We start from the raw sequence: 27,073 nt of genomic DNA, 5'->3' as shown, positions 1-27,073 counted from the left end.
ACAGACTGCCAACAGGATCCCAAGGACAACAGAATATAACAAATGACTACAAAGAATAAAACAAGTGCAATTAAGCATCGTTAAGTCTGAAGACTTCTTTCCCGCACCAAAACATGCTTTAGCTTATCCAATAACATTCTAGGATAGTAACGTAACTTTTTCCATATTCTTAATGGATGTTAGGGAAACTGAAAATCTTTATCTTTAATAAAGTCTGGCTACAGCCAGCTGAGATGCTTAATACATAAAAATAGATTTCTCATTTTTAATATTAATCAGAGTGAAGGCAAACATTTGCAAACAGCTAAAGTAGTTTATCTGGAAATAAAAATACATTTTTGATTTATATCCCTTTAAGACTAATTGGATTGACATCATTTTATTGCCCCGAAATCTCTTCACAAAAGTTTAGTTTTTCATAGACATATGTGCAGATTCAGCAAAGAATTCCCAAAACAATAATCTAATAACCAAATTACAAATGTTGAGAACCAAATTAATTATTTTTCAATATACCTAGCTCAGTTAGGCGACCAAAAAAATTTAAATATAACTCTTTCTCAATACTAAAAGACCAAGAAATAAAGACCAGACCTAAATAAACTGGAAAGCAAAAGAGTGAAAAAGGAAGCTTTAAATGACGTATACTACACTAAATAGTATTCTTATTCATTCATAGCATACTGTGTACTGTGGCAACTTACTTGAAAATTAAGCCTTCTAAAATGCAAAAACCTCATCTTGCCTTCAAATTATAACAAAAGCTTTCTGTCTCTCATTTGCTTAGTTTCAAAGAGTTCTCTTTGGCAAAAGTTCCTTGATATGCAAGTTGTTTTATTAGCTGTACTAGATAAATCTTATAATACAAAAGAAGTGCCTATATTTTCTCTGCACACCAGAGAAGTATTGAAGTATTTTGTTATTTCCTTTGAAACTAGAAATTTCAGAGCAAAAGGTTATGCTGATGAAAATCCTACTTCTAAAGTGGCAACCTATAATTCTTTTTCCCCTCAAAAAATGACATAGAAAAGAAGTCCTAAATACCATGTTTACTTGTCATTTGACTGCCTGGAAAAATGACTTTTGATTCAACTAATAAAGATAATTTTGTTTTTCATTTAATTTCCTTATTGACATCTGCACATGAATTCAATTATATTTCCTGTCTTTAAAATTACAAAAGGCATGATGATATTAACAGAATAATGCACTTTATTAAGTTAGACCAAAAATATCACAGTAAAACCAAGACACAAATGTGAACAAATGAGAAAATCATTGTGCTGATATGCTAACTGAATCTGAATTAAAACAACCAAAATACAATGCTAAAGTGTTTTGTAATTTTCCGAAAAGTCTCAGATTTCTCAGTGAACTGTTTATATTCATTCATTACTCACAGTTAAGTATTGCGTCCGCACCAAAGGTTGAAATGCTTCTTACCTTCTCTGCAATTAAAACCCAATATTTTCGAAATTGCATAACTTTGAAACAAGCATCTTGTGGTTACTTTACCTTTTATTTGAAAATAAAAGAAATTCTATTACGTGTTTAGAGTAATATGACAATGCTGTGGCTTTAAGAGGTGTATTGTGCCCTGGTTTCTTTCGAGATTGCATGACATTCTCATTTAATCTGTGGTAATGTAAGCAGCTTGTGAGGCCTTGTATTTTATTTTAAAAAGTTTAACAATAGAAGCAGCTTGGATGGGTGTGGCCAGCTTTCAGACCAGAACTTTTCGGATTTTAAGCTTTTAGACTCAGCTGCAGCTGCTGGAGTCTTGAAGTAGATGTTCCCCCGCCACCCCCCAACCTTGGTTACAGCTAGAAGCTGGGTTTCTCTTCCTACTGTGGGTGTTACATATGAAAAAATCTATTTTCTGAATTTGCCTTTTTGCCAAGGGGTGTGTTTATGGAATATTACAAAATTTGTAATAGTTACCACCCAGGAACGGGTGAAATTGCTGTGCTCGCTCCTACCACTTTCTTAGGGGTGGCACGGTGACTCAGTGGTTGGCACTGCTGCCTCACAGCTCCAGGGACCAGGGTTCAATTCCAGTCTCGGGCAACTGTCTGTGTGGAGCTTGGATATTCTCGCAGTGTCTGTGTGGGATTCCTCCAGGTGCTCCGGTTTCCTCCCACAATCCAAAGATGTACAGGTTAGGTGAATTGGCCGTGCTAACTTGTCCATAGTGTTCGGTGCATTAGTCAGAGGGAGTTGGGTCTGGGCAGGTTACTCTTCGGAAGGTCGGTGTGGACTTGTTGGGCCAAAGGACCTGTTTCCATACTGTAGGAATCTAATCTAATCTACTATGTCTATTATTCTGTTAAGATTTCCAATAGAGTTAAGTTACTCTAAATTATCCTTTCTTTTGTTGTATTTTAACTGCAGTGTTTGAATAAATTGAGTTTTGCTTGACGTCAAGTAGTTTCACCAGTCACGTTGCATCTGGAACACTCCACATTACATTTGCGTTTAAAATAAGAAAAAGTCAGGGTCTAGACTACCACCTTTAAGTATTTTGTGGTGGTCTGGTCTGGTCCACAACAGTAGTACTGAGCTACACAAGACAAGATAGAAGCTAAACATAAACTCTAAACCTAGGTCCAATAAACACGTCTCTACTGCAACAGAAATTTCAGCAAACCAAGATTTGGGAAAGTACCATACCCCTTTTGCAAGTGTAAACACATCCAGAACAACAGAACAAAAAATGTGATCATTTTTTCCATTCACTTTAAGCAGACACTCATTATACAGTAATATGAGAATGTGTTCTCAACTGAGACATTACAGCACTGCAAAAATAAATCATTTGGGTACCACAGAATTTGCATGGTATTGAGGACAAATAATAAGTGGAAGGGAGAAAAGGAGAGGGAAAAAAATAATATAAGCAGAAATTATGCACTTTTCAGTTAGGACATAATATTTAGAATGAGGTCAGACATTTAGTCCTGGATTTTCACAGGAATTTCAGAACCCCAATGGTGACAAATGTATAGTGAGCCATTCTCCCCATTATTTTCCTGCCACCCAAGAGCTGGAAGAAGTTTGTCTTAGATTTTCATCAGGTTTCAAACTAATGTATTTTCTTTTTTTAAGAAAAATGACAGCCCATAAGCAGAATGCACAGACCATTGTTCAAACCATTTTGAAATACATTGTGCGCAATTAGTAAAAGATGTTTAGGTTTTGTTAAATATAGTGATAAATCCAGTTTCCATGAATAAAAAGGATAAACAATACCAAAAATGTGTAGAACCTTACAAGTAGTTCATAAGAACCAATTTGTGAATACCCACCTTTCGTGGCACTAAAATTATGGAAAGGATTATCATTCATTTTGTATTCTTCATCAATGTGTCCATTAGGGATATATTGATACTCATCCACTCTGCTATTTTCACCATCCATTTCATTAGTTGGTTGAACTAAGTTTTCATGTGCAATAATGCTACCATACTGATTGTTCTCAGCAGCTTTATAGTTCACATCATCATGAACCAAAGGTTCTTCCTCCTCAGCTGAAATGACTGTTCTTTGAGAATTATTTTTGGTAACCAATGGAAGATCAGAATACATAAAAATTATTATCACTTGAAGAATGATCCACATAAAACACATGAACAGCTGTAACAAAATGAAACAAAAATGAACATTAGGGTGTACAAGAAACTTCTGTGCATTTCCAACTCTGAATATCTTGAAATTTTGTGAAATTTTAATGTGTGAAAATACCTTTGCAAATGCTTTCTTGCAATTTATCATTAGTACACCATCCCAATATATTTGCAGGGAAAATTAATGCTTCAACATGTTCAGAATTATAGACATTACTGTTTATTGTTAAGAGTTTAGAAAATCTTAAATTTTGTCTTCTTTACATCTGTAGTTCATAACTTAACTAAGTTCACAAATAGTATCCTCTGTACATTTTACTTCATCTGACAAAGGAGTAGCGCTCTAAAAGCTTGATATTTCAAGCAAACCTGTTGGTCTATAACCTGGTGTCGTGGGACTTCTGATTCTGTACACTTCACCAGGATATATCACCCTGCTTGTCCTTAGTCTCATGTAGAGTGATCACCCAAAATCAATCCTTTGTTGTCCATTCCTTGCTTTCACAGTCACATCCAACATAACTCAATGTCCCTTTCTTGGTACATACTGCACTCAATCATCTACATGCTACCTTACTCGAAATGTAACTCTGCTTACCCTCACACAAATGCTGCCAGACCTGCTGAGTTGCACCGACAAGTTTTGTTTTTGTACATATTGACAGAACCCAGTTATGCTTTGCTGCTTCATCCTCTGACCAAAGGTTAATATCTCTTGAATACTCAGACCTAGATAATCCAAAGCTCCCTCAAGCCAAACTAGTCATCCATTTCAAATCTCATTTAGCAACTGAGTTCAAAATCTTAAGTAGCATGAGAAGTGCATAACCTAGCTAATTCAACATTAAAAACAACTTATTTCCTTGCATCCACTCCATGTTCTCAGACATGTCATCACCATGCTAGATATCATCAGTGCATCTCTGGTGAAGTGTTGGTGTTCTGCTCTGCTTGGTATTTACCTGTCTCGGTTTGTTGTGGTAGGTTATATCATTTCTGGTTCTGTTTCTGAGAGGTTGTTAGCGTTGGTTAAGGGAGTTCCAGTTTGAATGCCAGGCCTCGAGGAATTCCCTTGGGTGTCTTTGTTTAGCCTGTCCCAGGATGGATGTATTCAATGGAGGTTCCAGTTTCCCTTTCTGCAACATCTCGTTCACAAAAGTGCTTGAGCAGAAGGTCAGTTTCTGGCATGCAGCATTTGAAGTCATTGAATCATAGCAGACCCTTCAGTCCAACTTGCTCATGACAACCAAGTTTCCCCAAACTAAACTAGTACCACTTGCTTGCATTGTGCCTGCATCTACCATTTCATCTGGCAGTTCATTCCACATATTAACTACCCTATGTTAAATTTAAAAATATTCTTCCGACTGTAGAGCAACTAGAACTGTACACAGTACTCCAAAAGTGGCCTCACCAAAGTCCTGAACAATCTCAACAGGATATCCTAACACCTATACTCAATGGTTAGTGCAATGAAGGTAAGCATGCTAAATGCTTTCTTAACCACCCCGTCTACCTGTGATGCAACTTCACAAGAATTATTTACCTGAACCCCTAGGTCACTGCTCAGCCTAGGGCCCTGCCATTAACTGTATAAGTCCTGCCCTGGTTTGTTTTACCAAAACGCAATACCTCTTATTTATCCAAGTTAAGCAGCTGGGATTTAAATATGGGTCCACAGCATGAATAGCATAATGTCCTGGCAGCAGTGGGTACTTCTACCTCAGCTGCTGCGTAGTTGAACAAGAGTGCCAAGGAGCCCAAATGCATAATCAAAAAGATAAACAGAAGATTTCATCAGAACAGTCATCATGGGTGCTGGTGTGGACCCATCATAAAACTCCTGAAATTAACAGTAAGCTAAAAAAAAACTGGAAAAGCCATATCAGTACTGAAAAGAAAATCACATGAAGATCTTGAATTTGCAAAGCTATTGTAGGGACTCAGTACCATTATTGCCATTTGTCTATGATGTGTAAGCTCTGAAACCTATGAATACGCTACTGTTACCATAACTTTAAAACTGTACAGCATACACATTTTAAAAACAAAAGTTGAAAAGATGAACAGAACAACTCATACCCCAGGTGAAGTGTATTTATTCACTTCAAACGGTCCCAACTTGAAGTTGCAAAGCCTCAGGAAGAGATTAAATCCTGGTCCTAAAGAAAATGGCAGAAAAAAATTTTAGATATAAATATAATAGTTTTTAGTATTTAAATTGTTTCAATATTCAATAGATTGGTTCACTCTGAATGAACCTGTTTGTGGCCCCCTCCATTAGTTTCTATGCATCGTAAACTTGTAAACCTTTCAGCAATTATCACACTAGTTGGCTTGCTTGTGGTTTAGCTTAAATCGCAAGATCTGACCAATGTTTGAAAAAAGAATTACTTCAAAGCACTGAAAAATAAAAACAATTTACTTCTAGAGTCCAATTCCCTGGCTGGCTTTCTCCTGTTCAAAGTGATCATTATCTGGCACTAAAGACAAGAGTACTACTTGCTGCCCATCAGCCTAAATATGGCTGTCATCCAATTCCTACCAAAAGCTGCATGACCAACTTCATTGTTAGAGTTGTGACTAGAGCTAAGAAACAATGTGGAATCTGAACAATTTCAACCCTGGCATTATGATAGAAAGAAGGTCTTCAATTAATCAGTTAAGATTGAGCAAAATAATGCTTCTTTAGTGAAATCTTACAACAATTACTGGAAGCTAACAAGTATTATCAATATTGTATGTGTCACTTGACACTAGGTGCTGGAGGTTCATCCTATTGATGCTCAATGACTTCAGTTTGACTTTGAATTGACGGTACTACTCCATAAGTTTTGATGTTGAGAAAGAATTACACTGAGCAGGGCTTTTCTTTGATCTGGGGGTTGGGGTTGGGGTTGGGGTTGGGGGGCGGGGGGGGGGGGGGGGGGGGAGGAGGAGGAGGAGGAGGAGATGGGGAATGGGAGGTTAGGGGAGAAAGGAGGAAAATGTAAAAGATAAACAATATTGTGAATATTCATTGCATTATTGAGGGAGGCAGAGTGAAATTTGAATAAATTCCTCAGCTGCAAACTCAAAACAAACCAGGCAGTTCACTAAATTGCTATATTGGGTCATATTGTCAATTTCTCAGGTCAGTTATGAGTAGACTACCTTGATCTACTGACAATGATTGGTGGATCTGGTGAATGTTTCTATGGCTCTGTTAAGTTCATTTCAAGTCAATTTCAAACTTCACCACACACTTGTTAACCGTAACCTGAAAAAGTGTTGAAGCTTTGAAAATCCATCATGTTTTGTGGTTCACTTCAGCTCAGCTCAAGTGGCAGATCCAATTCTGTCAAGAGTGTAATCCAAATAGGGAGTTTAAAGATTACTGCTACCAATTCATTAAAAAGTGAGGGGTTCTTTCATTTTCTTTTCCTTTAGGAAGAATCTCTTGTCCTTTGACTATGCTCCAGTAAATAGCAGCAGCCACCATTAGTGGTGGCACGGAAATGGCAAATAAATAACTTTAATTGGTTATTTAATAGTCACTTACCCCATCAGAATCCCACCATACATTGAGTGTTGGGTGTTTATTTTTCATTTAAAACCTTTTCAGTACTAAGATAATTCAAATAATACTAGTTTCTGCCATATTAGGCCAAAGGTTTAATCAAAAACAACAATGAATCATGAAAACACAAATAATGGAGTGGTTGGACTCAGAGTGTAACTGTTGCAAGTCCACTTTCAGCAATTTTGACAACAGCGCATATCAACTATGATTAAAAGAGTCATACCCAGAATTCAATCCAAATAAATTCCATTGGAGGAGGGTCTATATCCAAGATTTGAATAGTTACGTAGTAAGAAAACTTACTTTGCAGTTCTGATTAAGACAGCTCAACTTCTTTGTTGTAAAGGCAATAGGTTTTCAATATCTTGGCATTACCACGATCAATAAACTAAAATTGACTTACCAATCAGAAGCCCAGCCTGTCGTGCAGCCATGACAACAGCAAATACTGTCGCTCGTTCTTCTGTTGTGGTTGAACGGGTAAGGTATCCAAAAATGCATGCACCTGCACCTGTACCTATACCTGTAAAGTGAAAAGCATATATCTTTTCAGATGACAAGTAAAATTCTTCATATTAATACATCGTGTAGATAAGCAGGTGTTCAAAGTTAGGTAATTAATTAATTGGCTGGGCAGATATAAAGAGGGAATAGGGAAGGTTGATGTGAGGAAGGAGCTGCAAGACTCCATAGGTGAGACTGTCTTGGTGTAATGGCTGCGTCCCTACATCTAGACCAGGAAACCCAGGTTCAAGTCCAGTCTGGTCCAGAAATGTCAAATAATGTCTCTGAACAGGTTGATTAGAAAATGTTTCAGACAGTAAGTATATTCAAAAATATATATATATATTTGTAAATTGCTCATTCAGGGCCTTCCTTTGAATTTCTGGACTCTAATGTATCAAACATTGACTCCTCGCATTGACTGCAGTTAAATGTTTAAAGTGAAACAACTTTTGCAATAATCCTTCAAAAAGGTTCTAGATAAAAGTATATTCCAGCCGTCTTCATGGTTCAAATAGGATATTCAGCAGAAACACAAAGAATGGAGGATTCGAGATAGCAAGAATGCAAGACCACTTAAATAGGCTGAAAGGGTCAAAGCAAAAAGGAGAGTTATAATTAAAAGTGACAATGGAGGTATCTCTGTAACTGTAATAGATAACATGAACTGTGGAAATATAACAGAAGAATGAACTCCATGAATGCCAGTGTGGGGTCAACAGGAGTCTTAGGTGCAACACAAAATACCATAATGTGATTAACTGTCCTAAAACACTAACAATGTTTTAAAAATAATTATGCATGAAGCATATAGTTCAGAAGGAGAATATAATAATATTGCTCAGGTTGAAGGAATTATATGACTCGCATAATGCCTCAGTCCATTAATGAATGTTTTCGTCAGACTCATTCAATTGCATTATATTGGATAATGGATGCACATCCACATTGTGTGGAATGCATTGGTGCAAATTTTATATAGATCTGTCAAATAATAAAAATGAAAGCAAGTTTAACAAATTTGAGCGCCCCATTGGATTCAAATTTGGGGATGACAACATGCTGAAATCACTAAAATAGTGGTGATTGTCTATAAAATAGCTGGTGTACAATTCATCAAAGTGAATACCCTGAATGTTGTGCAGGCTATGAAAAAGGCTCAAATTAAACTGGATATGGAATATGACAATGCAACGGTTCTTGGGAAGTCAGCAGATTTACAATTTACACAATCCAGACCAATAATGCAAAGACTTTAGAAGAATTAACTAGTGTCTCCTGCAAGTGAAAGCACCTGGAGAAAGGCGGTCAAGGAGTAGCAGCTCCTGACGTGCCGAAAGGATCATCTCAGCAAGCCGTGCGGACAGGGACCATTAAACTACCTGCCCAGTTTTCCCCTGCCATCTATTACACCAAACTGGCTTTGTGCATCTGAATACATGTGCAGGGGGATTTCATAAGGGGATCAAGTATTTTAACTAGGAGAAGTTTATAATCGACAGCTCATGGTTATTGACCTGTAGCTGAAATCTATTATTTTGGAAACCTAGAAGTAATTATTGTTAAGAAACTTACTGTGTGCTTTCAGTCAACGTGGGTCTAAAAGTCTGATAAATTCAAGAATTTTGTAGTTTTTAAGATGCCTTAAACTATTGTGATCACCCAGAGTATAGCAGGACTCTATTTCCAGCTTGCTACCCCAGGCATGACGATAGTTATAGTCAGTTTACAGTAATATATTGTGAAAAGAATAACAGTGGAGAGAAGAATGGATAAATGGACAGGTTTCAGACGGAGGGCATCAACTAAATTCCAAACCGACAACAGAGTGGCAGGGGAGAATAAATGCCAATTATTAATTTAAAGATGTGTAAGGAAATACAAGCATTGTGACAATGAACATGACAGCAGTGTCTTTTTAGTAACTGACTGTCAAAGAAATCACTGGACAATAGATGAGATGCTTCATTAAATCTTAGCAGACAAACCAACACTTTCAATGTTGCGGTGCATGGAAGAACACAATGTTTATGCCAAAAGGGTCTCTGTATCATCTCCTGCATGGAGTTTGTGCAGAGGCTTCTCCCAGATTTTATTCAGGATTTTAAACACTTTGTACCATCAGAGGAGCTCCCAAGAACTAAAGGAAGTTGAAGAGCTTCTGGAGTCGCATTGTGAAGACCTCTCGACACGTGATCTACAACAACCTGTTGCTGAGGGGGAAATGGAAGTTGGAAATGAAGATGAAGTAGTCCAGGATGCTGCACCACAAGAGCTTTCCACCTTTTTATCTTCAACGGAGGCAAATTGAGAAGCAGTTGCAGGTCTTCGAAGACAATGATTACAATACAGAACGCAGTGAGTCGGCAATTCATGGAATCAGGTCTTGTTTGGCAATTTATGAACATCTTCTTAATGAAGAAAGAAAAACGGCAAAGCAGCAAAAACTAGATGTCTTTTTTATGCCAACCCCCAATAAACAGTCGGAAGACAATGAACCACAGATATCCACTTTTGGATTAACAATTTTTCATCCTAATCCTGCAACCATAACTGCACTTGAAGGTGATAATAATGATGACCCTCAGCCCCTGTCTTAGTAACTCAGCAACCTCAAAGCTTGATGGACGAGGAGGGTGGTAATATTCAAATTTTTTCCAAGGTAATGTGTTAAATTTATGGTATTATTTCATCATTAAATAGAAATGTAACATTCATTTAAACAGTGCTAACCTTTGTGTTAGGCTAACTACTATATTTGTTTCAATTTTGAGTAATATTTTTGGTGGTCCACCCCAAACCTAATTTTTTCCATAAGCCCTGCTATTTTTATTGTACAATTTTCTATAGCATAAGGTCACACAAGAAAGCAACTATTGCATTATAGCAGAAAGGACTGTATAAAATTTTTAAAAGTTTAATTTTCATTAGTTTTCATTCAAGTGTGTTTGCACGTCTTTAAAGAAGGGGAGAATTGGATAAAAGTTAAGTAGTTAAGGTGATTGAATTCATTAGCTAATTGGCTAAGGAGATATAAAAGGGGAGCAGAAGGGACTGTTGTGTAGAGGAATGGCAACACTGAATACCTAATAAACTCTATTCACAAAGAAAGGAGTCTTAAAGAGTCTTGTGGGGAGTCCACATTCAGGTCCAACCTTAGAATACAATGGCCACAGAGTTGTCATGACACATTCAAGCAGATTGATTAAAACAAAGTGCCTTGATTTTTATCTCATTAATCAACTTGGAACTAATTTGAACTTTAAGTACCATTTATTACAACATCAACCTTCAATAGTCAATAATCATGCCATGTAAAGAACAAAAACTATGTGGCAGTCTGCAACAATTAGTCCCTTGCACAACAGGTTGTCTTTAACAGCATATCACAAAGATTACTTTTAAGTTGGCTCGTAAAATTAGTGCTTTCTTTCAATGGGATTAAAAACCTGATGGACTATTACTTAGATGATAAACTAAATAGCAATGACATGATTTATTCCACTGATTAAATTTTTAAAATTATTTTTAAGAGCAAAGGCTAGAAATAAAATGAACTTGTGTTCATATTAATGTTATGAATTCAAAATTATTTTTCATCATCTATTACCAAAGTGGAACGTTGGACTGTTTGAAAAGATGATTGGATAGTTGAAGAAAAATGTTAAAAAGGCACGAAGCAGACAGAATTGTGGGAATAAACATGGTTTCTTTTTTAAAGAACAACAACATTTAAACTTGATTACTGCGTCAAAATAGTTTGCTCCTTTTTATATCATCAACATGATCATGTGCAAGGTCAGTAAAGACCTCCTTTCAATCTACCTAGGTGGCCTGAGTACAACATTAAAATGCACAGTTCACTACCAAATCCACGAGTTGATTTTTTGCAGTTTGTCCGACAACCTCTTAAAATTAGTGAGATTGATGATTTCAAATTGCCTCATTGAGCAGTTCATCCCATGTATTTGTCAACCATTTTGTAAATCAATTAAATGTGATCTGTTTGTTATTTTGCCTCTTCAGCTTGAACCACTGACCCTTCATTACTGTTCACAAAACTGTGGTAAACAGTTTCTTCGATGTTTTCAATTCATTCTACTTTCATATACTGACAAACTCAGTTTCCATTGTGTATTCTTACAATTCAGCTGTCTTATGTCTATTATCAGATCAGTAGCCTTTTTTGTCTATTTCAGTCTCATGAGGTCCCTCTTGTAATATAGTCAATGCATAATTGATTTTTTGGGACTATAAACCAAAATGAAGTTAGACTGCTATACACCTGAAACACCAGGAGAGTCTTGCAATATGGTATAGGTTGTGCATATTTTCAATTGTGCAAGAGAATATTACTTGAAGAAATAACAGGGATGCTTTGAGACAGAGTGGCACTGAGAGTCATTTTACCTGACCACAAATCTCCAATTGGTTGAGTTACAGTTTGTTACAAAGCTGGAGGTGTAAGGGCAGCCCAGGGACATAGAGCCTGCCAGATGAACATCTATCTCTCCCATTCTCTCTCCATGGAGAAAAACACAAAAACTAAGAAAGCTTAAAAAAAGGGAGTCTGACAAAAGAACATGTCGCACCAGATCAATTATCAAAGTGAAAACCAAAAGCAACCTTCACTTCAGAGGTAAGTGTCAAGACCGCTGAAATAAAAAAGCTGAAGAGATCATTTAACCACCCTCAAGATTCAGACTTTTGATCTTTGGAATTTTGCTTAACCTATCTTTATTCTTTTCCCATCCTATAATATGGCAGAACATCTCCTCATTGTGAACGTGTGTGTGTGTGTGTGTGTGTGTGTGTGTGTGTGTGTGTGTGTGTGTATTTGGGGTTTTACAGAGGGATAATTCAATTTGCACAGGAGTGGATTAGGAATCATTTGTTTTCTCTGCAGTTTTTTTTTAAACTTTAAATATGTTAAAATAAAGTTAATTTTTTTTATTGGTTATAAAGCTATGTTTGAATTGATTTTCCCCTGAAGAGCACTCAGTCAACAGGCAAAATGGAGTATCTTGGTGGTATAATTGGGTTTTATCAATTTTTTGACAGCTCGTGGTACAATGGGGCATGATTGTTGACACACTCTTCCAGTTGTGATAATATATCAAAGACTTATTTCATACTAAGTACTTATTAAGTTCCCCATTCTCAGGAAACTCAATTATATGTACTGATTCCATCATTTGTGTTTTCTTATTCCAGCTGAACAGAACTATATTTACATTTTGTTCAACTCTGAGCTAGGTTCAGGTCCATTATCATCCCCAAGAACACCTATCTCCAGAACATTAGTTCTTTATGGCTGTGTGCTAACGATGCTCTTGCCAACACTTATGTTTCTGAAGATTTGTCAGTTTATAAAGTCTCCTAATCAGCCTATGATTCATGCAATAAGAACCATCAGGCTTCCTCCTATCCAATATTTAATCCAATGCACCACACCACACACGTCCCTGTTATCCTGCAGAGGTTCCAGTATTCCAGCAAGTTAATTCCAATACTTCTTTCTAAATGTTATATCTCATTGTTCAAACAAATAATTTAAGTTTGATTCTTCCAATATGATTTATAGTGAATCAAGTGCAGCAGAGCTTTAGGGCTAAAAGACCATTTTTATCACTGTTAACAGAAACCCAAACTTCCACAACAGCAAAGGGTTGGTAATGCCTCCAAAATAGAAGAAAATTCAGGAAATACCTTCAGAACCAATTATTTTACCCTCTTACAATAAATGACCAAACTTAATGCCAAGCAAGTAAAGAAAAGAAAGATGAAGGAAAGATTCTTTTCACAGTAATACAGCTGTTGGTAATTTAACTTACCTGCTACAAGCCGACTACCAAGTAGTAACCATTTTGAGTATCCCATGAAGTACATAAAGTTGCCTAAAAATAAAGTTATTTATTTTAAATCCAAAACAATTAATATCTTTTCCTCAATTATAATTAATCAAAATCACTTTCATTAAAAAGGCAGACAATATCAGAGATGTACTTTAAGTTAGCTCTAGAAAGAGAAAAGGGCAGGGAAATGTTTGGAGTGAATTTTTTCCAGTATTCTCATCACAAGACCAGTCCTTATTGACATCTGTTCAAAAGAAAAACGTCAATGGAGTTGATCATAAGTCATACTCTGAGTTATTTCAGTTGAAAAGCAGGACCTCTCAGGGTTCAATCTCAGGATTACTTCCTGCGGGATTCTGAAATTGTATGATCAGCCACATGATATTGAATGTGGTGCAAGCGCAATGGGCCAAATGGCCTACTCTTGCACATATTTTCTATGTTTCCATAAGAGGTCAGAAGCTGGGGAGAGGGGATAGAGAGAGAATGAGATTGGGTCCCGGAGAGAACAGGAGGTATGTTTTGTGGGTTTTCCCAAACAATTACGAACCAGATGTGGATCTGCTTAGCTTCCGAAATCAGATGAGATCAAGTGTTTTTAGACTAGTATGGCCAGAGGCGTTAGTATAGCAATGAAACATAGATGTTTTGGACTAAAATGAAGAAACGAAGCCTCACCACCTCCCCACCAAAAACTTGTTAGCATCTAACCTGAACACAACCCACCCATTTCTGCGTTAAAATTTAGCACACTGGATCTGACTTAACTTATTTCCCAGGAATCCCACATCTTTAGGTGCTGGAGATAATTTCCTTGAATTCCAGGAGCAATTACTGTTTTATATGCTGCTGCATTGTTTTGGAACTTTTTTTTCCCAAAGTCAAAACAACAGCAGTTTTAAAAGGGAGAAAAACAGACAAAGGAAGCACATGGTGAGGTCAGTTCAAGAGAGAGAAAGAAACTGACAGTGCCTTTGCTGTTTGAATTCATGAATTGCTGGACATTGGAGTGCGTCTGGGTAAATTAACAAAGTGAAATTCACAACTGATCTTGGAGGTACTGTTGGGCGAAGTTCACAGCACAGTATCCGATGTGTATTTTGTTTTAAGTGTGGCCTACAGAAATTCCGCAGTAGTGAGTAGAGTGGGTTCATTCTTGATTATATGTTTTTGCAGATATGTCTCTTGATTATACTTAGAGATAGAACCAAAACTTTCTTTTAAAATAGCTGGTGAAATACTGCACAAAGAACTCAGTGTAAACAATATCACTTTGCACTCTCTCCACTGGCCCCACCCCCCAGCCCCACCAAACCCCATTTTTTTCCCTCCCCTGAAGTCTCCTCCACAACGACTATCTCCAATGTACAAAAGGAGTGGGTAATATTAACTTACCTGCAATTTCAAATAAATTAGCAAATAATATGATAGCTTTTGTCTTCCGTGTGCTGTCTGATACACGTCCAAAGATGGGACTTGCAATCAGCCCACTGAAACTGAATGCAGATAGTCCCAAACCCAGAAAATAAGGTTCAGCATGAAGAGTCTGGAGATACGCCCAGATTGTTGGAAGTATTACGGCTGAAACAATAGTTAAAAAAGAAGTTTAGTTGCATCTTAAATTATACTTCATGTCATGAAGATTTGCAATATTTCATTTCCAGCCTTTTTTATTTTATTATAACTTTATAATTAGTCGTGCAGAGAACTTTTTTGAAAATGACACCTGTATTAGACAAAGGACACCGACTTGAAGTAACTGTTTATTTACACCTTCGAGGCCACATTCAACTTATGGAAATGAAGTCTCCGAAAACTTGAATAGAAATAACGGCACACCTCCGGAGATAAAGACAGCTCCCAATCTTATTGAGGTGAAAGATAGTTCCTTCAGAAGTTAATGGTTGGAACATATTTAATAAAAAAACAATATTGGCTTTCACAAAATGGCAAAAAGGCTATGCAGGATATTCTGTAAATTTCTTTAGAAGGACAACTGCTTCAAACCCTATCTGAGACTGAAAATTCTCTCAGAGCTTTGAGCCCAGTCTATAGCTTGAAAAACTAGACAAAACAAAAACTTCCCCATCACAAACAGCAAAATTTCAACTCAACGCCACTTTCCAGGAAAAAAGGAGAATATACCAAATTTCCACAACCAGGCATTTCTTTTGTAAAAGAGTTACTGATATCCATCCACCAGATTAATTTTAGAAATTTCCTTTAACACCAGCATTTGTTTCAAATCAATAAAGGATAACAGGTATTAACTTTTGTAAGGATTATACATTATAGAGGAGGAACACTTAACTATATGTTATAGATCTCTTCAAAAATATGTAATCACTTTATTTTTTTGAAACACAGAATCCCATAGCCACTGACTCAATTAACTGCTGATTATTAAATTTGGCTCTGCTGAAGTAATGTTCATATAATCTTGGATCACAAGCTAAAGGACAATTCCAGATCATATGAAGTCTCATGGCTTCAGGTCAAGTACATCTCAAGACTGGACACCCAAGTAGTGAAATGGACCATCAGCAGCAACAGAATTGTACTCTAGCACAATCAGTGATGTCATGGCTCAGCGTACTCCCCATTCTACCACTACCATCAGGCCAGCAGATTAATTCTGGATCAATAAAGAATGCAGAAGAGCTGGGCAGCAGCAGCAGCATTAGGTAAACCTAAAAATGAGGTGTCAATCTGTTGAAGGTTCAACACAAGACGACTCTTGTGCCAAACAGCAAGTGATAGAGCTAAACGATTCCACAAATAAACCTGTTAGACTATTACCTTGTGTTGTGTGATTTTTAACTTTGTCCACCCCAGTCCAACACCGGCACCTCCAAGTCACAATTAACAGAACCAATCTGTTGTTATACCACCAATGTCTGACTCCCAGTTTTAAATGTCACCTCATGTCAGCTCTGATGAAGAGTCATCTAGACTCAAAACGTTCGCTTGCTCTCTCCGTGGATGCGGCCTGATCCGCTGTGATTTCCAGCATTTTTTGTTTTCCGTTTAAATTTCATCCTAATCTAATTAATACTTTTCAAATTCTGCAGCACCACCCTTGAAGAAATCATCAGCTAGCTTCATGAAAGTGCCTGAAAACTTTCCTATTGGTACTCATACGATGTTGCCGGATTTGCTTTTATTTAAATACAAGCTGTTATTAGCAGAACTAATTTTACTAAAAATAAATCACACGCTGGAAGGTGTTGCTGAGGTTACAAATACAATTTTTTACATCTAGTTTTCATACTGCAGCTATTACCTCTTCAGGCAGCTTAAAGTAGAACTGCTCTTTAAAAAGTACTGTCTTGGAGAAAGACAACCTTTTATCTATTGAATTTGAATTAGAATTAGCCTTATTGTCACATGTACTCAAATGTGTGCAGTGAAAAGTTTACATGTCACCACTGATGATACCATCTTAGGTACAAATGTACCCAGGTACAGATTCTTAAGTACAAATTTGAGTTACAGAGCTGTACAATATGGAAACAGAACCTTCAGTCTAACTCGTCCATGCCAACCAGAAATTCTAAATTAACCTAGTCCCATTTGACAGCATTTGGCCCATATCCTAGTCGTATACTCATCCAGATGTCTTTTAAATGTTGCAACTGTACCGCCTCCACCACTTCCTCTGGCAGCTCAATCCATTTATGTACCACCCTCTGCATGAAAAGGTTGCCCACTGGTCCCTTTTAAGTCTTTCCCCTTTTACCCTAAACCTATGCCTTCTAGTTTTGGACTCTCCTACCCTGGAGAAGAAACCTTGGTTATTCACCCTATTGATGCCCCTCATGATTTCATAAACTTCTATAAAATGTCATCCCTCAGCCTCTGATGCTCCAGGGAAAATAGGACCAGCTTAGTCAACTTCTCCCGATAGCCCAAATCCTCCAACCATGGCGACATCCTTGTAAACGTCTTCAGAGCCCTTTCAGGTCTCACAGTATCTTTCCTATAGCAAGGAGACCAGAATTGAATACAGTATTCCAATAGTGGCCCAACTAATCTTCTGTACAGCCACAACATGACTTCCCAACCCCTATACTCAATGCACTAACCAATAAGAGAAAACACACCAAATACCTTCTTCACTACCCTATCCACCTGCAACTCCACTTTTAAGGAACTATCAACCTGCATTCCAAGGTCCGTTTGTTCAGCAACGCTCCCCAGGCCCTTACCATTAAGTGTACATGCCCTGCGCTGATTTGCCTTTCCAAAATGCAGCACCTCACATTTATCTAAATTAAACTCCATCTGCCACTCGATCAGATAGACTGACAAGTGCCGGATACATTCTGAGGTAACCTTCTTCACTGTCCACTACACCATCAATTTTGGTGTCATCTGCAAACATACTAACCATACCTCCTAGGTGCACATCCAAAATTCTTAGGGGAAAGAAAAGTAAAGAAATAAAAAGTTTGGAATAACAATCCTTCCAATCCAGTTCATGCTGGCTCCTAGCCTCCAGTGCGCACCGGGTCTGGACTACAGACGTGCAGGGCTTCATCTCCAGGAGGCAATTCTGGAATCATTTCAAGGCCAGAAGTCCAAGCTAAGGCCGTGCTGGGCTACTGAGAGATCACAACACCGAACCAAGAGATTGCCACGATTGGTCTGCACTGAGGCTGGGAGTTCAGTGCATCACCAAGAAGGAGGAAGAAAAATAAAACACAAAAAAGAGAAGCAAAGAAAAAGATTGAACAGACTAGCTCTGGCTGAGGAGACCTACTCTGCCACTATCTTGGATCGAAACACCACGAATATATGATCAACAGGGCTTAAAAAAACTCAAGATTACTGTTGCAAATGTATTAGAGCTCATGCTTAAACGTGCATAAATAGTCACTCTTCAAAACACCTGGCAACTCGCTTTTCAAGTTCCAACTGCAAGGACTTTACAATACAAATCCAAATGCATAAAGATTTAGTCCTTCAAAATAAACTATCAACTCTCTCCAATTATTTAATTCCTGTGCTTCACTTCTTTTAGTCTAGCCCGAGATCTATCAGCAACCACCAAAATTTTATCATGAGATCTTGTGCTTCTAGTTTTGTTCTAAGCCTATTCTGCAACCTTTTTTTCATTGTCTAAGTTATTTAAGATTCAAGAAGGTTGGAAGATGTTCATACAAGAGAGTTTGAGCGAGAGCAAGAATGTGAGCAAGAGCAAGAGAATTCTTCTGTAAATTATATTCACTGACCGAAGGGTTCAAGGGACACTAGTTGAGAGATAGGGGCAAGAGACAGGATGGAAGCTGGTGGAAAGATTAACTTTTTGTGGTCTGATTTCAGTGTACACTTGCTTGTCATGGATTGAATGTTGGTGTTGTTCCCTGGGGCTCAAGATCCAGGAATGCATCTTGGGAATTAGATTAGATTAGATTACTTAGTGTGGAAACAGGCCCTTCGGCCCAACAAGTCCACACCAACCCGCCGAAGCGCAACCAACCAAACCCATTCCCTTACATTTACCCCTTCACCTAACACTACAGGCAATTTAGCATGGCCAATTCACCTGACCTGCACATCCTTTGGAATGTGGGAGGAAACCAGAGCACCCGGAGGAAAACCACGCAGACACGGGGAGAATGTGCAAAGAATTGATCAGGGACCTCGAAGTGAAGGAGCCATTGGGAAGTAGTGACCATAATACAATAAGCTTCAATCTGCAATTTGAGAGGGAGAGGGTACAATCGGAAGTGACAATATTTCTGTTGAATAAGGGAACTATGGAGCTATGAGGGAAGAGCTGGCCAAAGTTCAATGGTGCAATACCTTAGCAGGGATGACAGTGGAGGAACAATGGCAGATATTTCTGTGTATAATGCAGAAGATGCAGGATCAGTTCATTCCAAAAAGGAAGAAAGATCCTAGGAGGAGGCATGGGTGGCCGTGGCTGACGAGGGAAGTTAAGAAACATATAAAGTTAAAAGAGAAAAAATATAACATAGCAAAGATAAGTGGGAAAACGGAGGACTGGGAAGCTTTTAAAGAACAGAGGATTACTAAGAAGGAAATACGCAGAGAAAAAATGAGGTACGAAGGTAAACTGGCCAAAAATATAAAGGAGGATAATAAAAGCTTTTTTAGGTATGTAAAAGGCAAAACAATGGTTAAGACTAAAATTGGTCCCGTGAAGACAAACAGGGGAATATATTACGGGGAACAAAGAAATGGCAGAAGAATTGAATTGGTACTTCAGATCTGTGTTCACTGGGGAAGACACAAGCAATCTCCCTGAGGTAACAGTGGCTTGAAGGACCTGAACTGAAGGGAATTTATATTTGCCAGGAATTGGGTGTTGGAGAGACTGTTAGGTCTGAAGGTTGATAAGTCCCCGGGGCCTGATGGTCTACATCCCAGGGTACTGAAGGAGGTGGCTCGAGAAATCGTGGATGCGTTGGTGAAAATTTTCCAGAGTTCGATTGATTCGGGATCAGTTCCTGCGGATTGGAGGGTGGCTAATGTTGTACCACTTTTTAAGAAAGGTGGGAGAGAGAAAGCAGGAAATTATAGACCAGTTAGTCTGACCTCAGTAGTGGGAAAGAAGCTGGAGTCTATTATAAAGGATGAAATTAGGACACATCTGAATAGTAGTAGCAGGATAGGTCAGAGTCAGCATGGATTTATGAAGGGGAAATCATGCTTGACTAATCTTCTGGAATTTTTTGAGGATGTAACTCTGAAGATGGACGAGGGAGATCCAGTAGATGTAGTGTACCTGGACTTTCAGAAAGCTTTTGATAAAGTCCCACATAGGAGGTTAGTGAGCAAAATTAGGGCGCATGGTATTGGGGGCAAGGTATTAACTGGGATTGAAAGTTGGTTGGCTGATATCACTACTCTTTGTTTCCTAAACAGCTCCATTTCAGAATGACAGGCAGTGACCAGTGGGGTACCGCAGGGATAATGATATAGAAGATGGTATTAGTAATAACATTAGCAAATTTGCTGATGATACTAAGCTGGGTGGCAGGGTGAAATGTGAGGATGTTAGGAGATTACAGGGTGACCTGGACAGGTTAGGTGAGTGGTCAGATGCATGACAGGTGCACTTTAATGTGGATAAATGGATGGTTATCCACTTTGGTGAAAAGAACAGGAAGGCAGATTACTACCTAAATGGAATCAATTTAGGTAAAGGGGCAGTACAAAGAGATCTGGGTGTTCTTGTACACCAGTCAATGAAGGTAAGCATGCAGGTACAGCAAGTAGTGAAGAAGGTTAATAGCATGCTGGCCTTCATAACAAGAGGGATTGAGTATAGAAGCAAAGAGGTTCTTCTGCAGCTGTACAGGGTCCTGGTGAGACCACACCTGGAGTATTGTGTGCAGTTCTGGTCTCCAAATTTGAGGAAAGACATCCTGGCTATTGAGGAAGTGCAGCGTAGGTTCACGAGGTCAATTCCTGGAATGGCGGGACTACCTTACGCTGAAGGACTGGAGCGACTGGGCTTGCATACCTTTGAGTTTAGAAGACTGAGAGGGGATCTGACTGAGGCATATAAGATTATTAAAGGATTGGACACTCTGGAGGCAGGAAACATGTTTCCGCTGATGGGTGAGTGCCGAACCAGAGGACACAGCTTAAAAATACGGGGTAGACCATTTAGGACAGAGATGAGGAGAAACTTCTTCACCCAGAGAGTGGTGGCTGTATGGAATGCTCTGCCCCAGAGGGCAGTTGAGGCCCACTCTCTGGATTCATTTAAGAAAGAGTTGGATAGAGCTCTCAAGGATAGTGGAATCAAGGGTTATGGAGATAAGGCAGGAACAGGATACTGATTAAGGATGATCAGCCATGATCATATTGAATGGTGTGCAGGTTCGAAGGGCAGAATGGCCTACTCCTGCACCTGTTGTCTATTGTCCACACAGTCAGTTGCCTGAGTTGGGAATTGAACCCGGGACTCTGGCGCTGTGTGGCAGCAGTGCTAACCACTGCGCCACCGTGCCGCCCAAATCTAAGAATCTAAGATGATTTTAAGAAAGCCATTTTATAGGACAATGGTACTGGGCATGTTAGCTGAGCGAGGTTACCTCATGACCTTTTCCAAATAGTTTAGACTAGTCTCTCGTTATAACGCACTGTTAAAAGGGATGGTTATCGAGCGAAGGCATTTGGCCTGGCTTGATCAGGGTTTGCCACTTTGATGTGCATGTAGCTTAATTAGTCAAGCATACTCAGACCTGTCAATTAGTTTATCTTCTTCTACAAATGTTTGCCATTTTATTGCTGCCTATCTGATTAAGGACATGTATTTTTTTTATATAATCTCAGTACCAATTCCTGTATAAAGACAGCTTGTTTGCAGCAGTAAGAGGAGTGGCCTGAGAGAGCTCTTAGGGGTAAGAGCTGGTGCCGCTACTCTGCTAATGGTTTTAAAACCTTAGTCCAAGCCTGGTTTATAGGTATCTATGTTATAATATAACATTAGTTTAAATTATTACCTTTATTTACCAAACTGTAAGAGTTTTATATTCCAAATTATCACAGAGTACTATCTCTGGGACGAACCAAGAGAGGCTTACAGGTCGAGTCCATTAGGGATTCCCTAAGCCATCTCGAATAGGTACTTGAACAGTGTAATGCAGGAATTGCAGCAAACAATGTGCACTTGGCAAACTCTGCAAAATAATCACTGCGATAATGATCTAACAGCTTTTTAATTTGTGATGTTGATGCAAGGCCAAATATTAGCCAGGTTGCCACAGATTACAATCACTTCTCTTTTTCACAATAATGCATGGGATTTTTACATCAGTCAGAAAAGACTGACGATCATCTGTTTAACATTCATCCAAAAAAACTGTACCTTCAACACTGCAATGCCTTCCCCAATAATGCACTAGAATGTTAGTCTTGATTTTTGTACTCAAGCCCTGGAATGGGACTAAAATCCAGAAGACTGCATTTCAGAGGCAACAATACTACCAAGTTGACACCAATACAAGATAATTGGCTGATGCAAGTTGTAGTTCTGGACTCACTGTCAAGCCTGGTACTACACTTTTTCTACTCATCCCTTTGTGCCAGTTCACAGGTATGTCATGATCTTAAACATTCATCCGATATTTAAATTTGCCAACATCTATCCTGCTCTTCAAATGTCCCATTGCTCCATTCACCTGAACCATGTGCATCATGTCAACTATATTTTCACTCTGGGGAAATTGACCTTTGGATGCAATAGCAACCATCTGTGTCATGATCATACATATGACTACTTTGCAAGCCTTGAATAATGATATTTTGTTCATGACTTTCATCACAAGATATGCAGTAATTCTGCTCCAAGGTTTCTTGTATTGCAGAATCAAGAATTGCATTGACTCTTCAAATCATTTTCATTGGCATTTGGTAATCTGCTTTTTCCCATTCTCTGCATACTATTTCCATCTATATACTCATCCAACATCCTCTAAAATGCCTCAATTAAACCTGCCTTCACCACATTTTTCAGTCAGTGTATTCTATACCATATCCTAGTGAAAATGTTTCTTCCCATGTTATCCTTTCTTCTTTTATACATACCTTTAAATCAACTGTAGAAACTGGGATTTAGTAATAAGTTATTATTTATTGCTTGGGATGAATTTTCATGGGTTGGCAAGTAACAGAGATATTTTGGAGTTCACTTTACCTTACTTGCAAGACTTACACAAATTATGATCATACACAGTTAGGTTTGGGAGAGCCATTCTAAAAATGTACTTGCCCTTATGAGTAACAAAACCTTTGCAAGTATATTTTCACAAGTTTTATAGAATTGAAGTTTAAAAGTACAGAACAATGATACTTAACAAAAATACTTAATTCACAATGGAATACTGGTTGGTGACCTCTTGCTGATGGAAGGCATCACTCTTGTTTCTGCTCTGTTACCTGAAGTTCTCTTTTTGTCTTCTGTCGTGGTTCTTCTTTCTTCTTATCAAGGGTCATAGCTTATTAAATCTTGCCAGCCCTACCATTCATGATCAGAGGCTTCCTCAACTCTAACTGACTTGATGATGTATGAACAGCACATGGTCAATTAAAGACTGACAAGGCAGTCTGTGCCCATTTACCAAACAGTTTTACTTAAAGGTGATGGATATCTTACTGATATTACATCCCATTGTATCCTAGCTTGCAGACATGTTATTTAGTATAGGTGCCCCTCTCAGTCAATTAACTTAATACATCTCTTCCAGAGTAATCTGTTGTCTGTTTAAACAAAATGTCGCTTTTCTTTATTCACACTTCCAGGGTTTCACCTAGTGACATTGGAGGAAAGGCAGTAAATTTCCAAGTCAGGATGGTGAGTGGCTTGGAGGGAAACTTGTAGATGGTGGTGTATCTGCTTGCTCTTATCCTTCCACATGATAGTGTTAGTGGCAACAAAAGTGCTATCTAAGGATCTTTGGTGAATTTCTGCATGCATCTTATACATGATACACACTGTTGCCACTGAGTATTGATGGTGGAGAGAGTAGATATTTGTGGATGAGGTGCCAAACAAGCAGGCTGCTGTGTCCTGGATCGTGCCAAACTTCTCAAGTGCTGTTAGATCTGCACTCATTCAGTTAAGTGGCAATTAGTCTTTTACAATCATGGTAAATACCTTGTAGATGATAGATGGGCTTTCGGGAGTCAGGGGTTAAGTTACTTGCTGCAAGGTTTCTAGCATGTGTCACTTTACTGATGGTATAGAGTAACCTGGTGGGCAGAATTGGCCAGGTTGGATTTGTCCTGTTTTTGTGTGTACAGGACACACTTGGGCAATCTTCCACATTGTCAGGTAGAATCCAAGGACATTATCAGATAGTCATTGATAGATAGTACATCTACAGTGTTGTTGCTGTACTAGAACAGATTGGTTATGGATGCAGCAATTTCTGAAGCACAAGTCTCCAGTCTATCACTGGAATTTTGTTAGGGCCCATAGCCCTAGCATTATCCAGTGCCTCCAACTATTTCTTGATATCACTTGGAATGATTTAAATTAGCTGAAGACTGGCATCTGAATTGTTGGAAACCATTGGAGGCGACAGAGTTGGGTCACCTCTTAGCACTTCTGGCTGAATTGCAATAGTCCTGTTTTACTGATTCACCAGGTTGGCACATGATTTTTAGGTATGTCAGGTGCTGGGCCTGCATATCTTCCTGCACTCTTCATTGAACCAAGGTTGATCCTTGGTTTGATGGTAATGATACAGTGAGAGTATTGCTCAGCCATGAAGTTGCAGGTTGCACTGGAGCAGGATTCTTTTGCTCATCATATCCAGACTTGATCTGTTCAAAGTTCAATCTTTTTAATACGGTGATAACGCCACACAACATGATACAAGGTATTATCAATGTGAAGGCAGGATTTCATCACCACAAGGTCTGTGTTGTGACCACTCTTATCAATACAGTCAAGGATAGATAAATCTGCAGCAGGCAGATTGGTGAGGAAGAGGTCAAATATGTTTTTTTTCCCTCCTCTTGTTTCCTTTACCACCTGCCATAAACCTAGCATAGCATTTTTTTTTTAATTTTTTTTTTTTTTACACACACTCAAGAACTCCTTCAACGTTGCTGTTGTCAAGCCACTCTGGCTTGAAATCCCCCAGCCAAAGTCCATTCTGTGCACTTGTCACCCTCATTGCTTCCTCCAACATGGAGTTGCACTGATCCATTAGCCAAGGGAGGATAGTCACATCCTAGTGCTTAATATCATCTCAAATACTGCAACATCTGAACAGTCTGCAAATTTCAAAAATTACTAACATCCTTTGGATACACGAGGGACCCAGGCGCCAGTCTGTTTGGAGTTGGCGCATTTTCCCTGTGTCTGCATGGGTTTCCTCCAGGTGCTCTGGTTTCTTCCCACAATCCAAAGATGTGCAGGTTAGGTGAATTGACCATGCTAAGTTGCCCAGTGTTCAGGGATGTGTAGGTTTGGTGTATTAGTCAGGGGAAATGTAAAGTAAGAGGGCAGGGGAATGGGTCTGGGTGGGTTGCTCCTCGCAGGGTCAGCATGGACTTGTTAGGCTGAAGGGCCTGTTTCCAAACTGTCGGGGTTCTCTGAAAAGGTTCTATGGAAAAGTAAGAAGTAGCTGGCCAGTGAGAGAGAGAGAGAGAGAGAGAGAAAATGAACAAGAGTGAAAGTGGAGAGGATAGATAGGGGAGGAAGGTGGAGAAGGGTGGGGGGGGGGGGAGAAGGCGTGCATGAGCAAGAGCAGAGACATTGACAGGCATGATATAGCTGAAAATAAGGCAAGCAGGTCAAAAGGGATAGAAAAGATTACAGGCAAAGAAAACATACTGGAAACAAAAAAAAAAGTGAGGCAGAGGCAGGTAGCAATGTTTTGCTCATAATAGCTATGCAAGACATAATAACAAAGCTATTACCTATGGCCCCTTTATTATAACAAATAGCTAAAATATTTTAGAAGTTTTTTTGAAATATTGAAGTTTCATATACAATAATTTATTCGGGGTTTCATACCAAAACCTCTTGTAAATTATAGCTATAAAAAGACTTTCATATGATATTGCACTGATTAAAGTACCCAAATAAAAATATCAAAATAATGTATCAAAGATTTCTCCAAACTCTATTACTAATTGGTATCAACTTTAGGAGCAGACATGAGAGACCACCCACTTTCACAGTCCAACTCACTCACTGCTGTTACTACAGTTCCATACAGGTCGCAACGACTCCTCTGTGCCTGCCACGCAACATTCTATTTTAAAACAAGCATGCATCAGTGAGTTTAAGTTAACTGTTCAATCCGGAATTGCCAATATTCATTGACGAGCATTTATATCTGAACCATTCAAATACAGGGATATGAAAAAATTAGTGTACTAAATTCATTTTTTGATTTCCAAAATATCTGCATTTAAAATTTAACTAATCAACTTTGGTATCAGCTGTTAATGTTTACCCTAACTGGAGTAAACCATTCAACATTCACAAATGTATTACTTTACTACGCCAATGTTGTGGTTAATGATTAATACAATTTTGGACAATCAGAAGCTTTAGAAGATACATGACTATTATTCTGGCTAAAAATGCTATGTATTACTTAATTTTTATCACGTAACAGTAATGTTGCTAATGCAAGTTTATTAGGGTGCTTTAAAAAAAAAACAAATGCCATTAACTGGGAAATTCAATGGTCAGTCTGGAAAAATTGCAGCATTTATAAATACGTACTGTGCAAAGGTGCATAATTTAAAGCTCAATGTCATATAGAATCCCTACAGTTCGGAAGCAAGCCATTCAGCCGATTGAGTCCACACCGACCCTCCCATCCAGACCCACAGTATGGGTCCTATCTCTGTAACACTGTATTTCCTATGTCTAATCCACCCAGCCTGACCACTATGGGAAACTTAGCCAGGTCAATCCAGCAAACCATACCTGTGGACTATGGGAGAGCACCCGAAGGAAACATGCAATGTTCACACGGTCGCCAGAGGGTGGAATCAAACCCAGGTCCCTTGTGCTGTGAGGC

At 38.6% G+C, this 27,073-nt stretch overlaps 1 protein-coding gene across 2 annotated transcripts in view; it reads right to left on the bottom strand.

Moving 5' to 3' along the window:
- Window positions 1-27,073, bottom strand: part of mfsd8l1 (major facilitator superfamily domain containing 8-like 1) — a 68,208-nt gene that overhangs the window by 28,423 nt on the left and 12,712 nt on the right. For both annotated transcript variants that reach the window (XR_006313401.2, XM_043702254.2), the window contains exons 2-6: window positions 14,940-15,125; window positions 13,524-13,586; window positions 7,589-7,708; window positions 5,706-5,785; window positions 3,306-3,633 (exon numbers count right to left, since the gene is read on the bottom strand). Coding sequence is in view for 1 of the 2 variants with exons in the window: in XM_043702254.2 (XP_043558189.1) it covers window positions 3,306-3,633; window positions 5,706-5,785; window positions 7,589-7,708; window positions 13,524-13,586; window positions 14,940-15,125 (777 nt within the window). In the remaining variant the exon portion in view is untranslated. The remainder of the gene's footprint in view (window positions 1-3,305; window positions 3,634-5,705; window positions 5,786-7,588; window positions 7,709-13,523; window positions 13,587-14,939; window positions 15,126-27,073) is intronic.

Source organism: Chiloscyllium plagiosum, unplaced genomic scaffold, assembly GCF_037043375.1.
Source record: "Chiloscyllium plagiosum isolate Xiang-an unplaced genomic scaffold, Cpla_swu_hap1 HiC_scaffold_13, whole genome shotgun sequence".
Classification (NCBI taxonomy): Eukaryota; Metazoa; Chordata; class Chondrichthyes; order Orectolobiformes; family Hemiscylliidae; genus Chiloscyllium; species Chiloscyllium plagiosum.
This window is presented reverse-complemented; position numbering and strand designations above follow the sequence as displayed.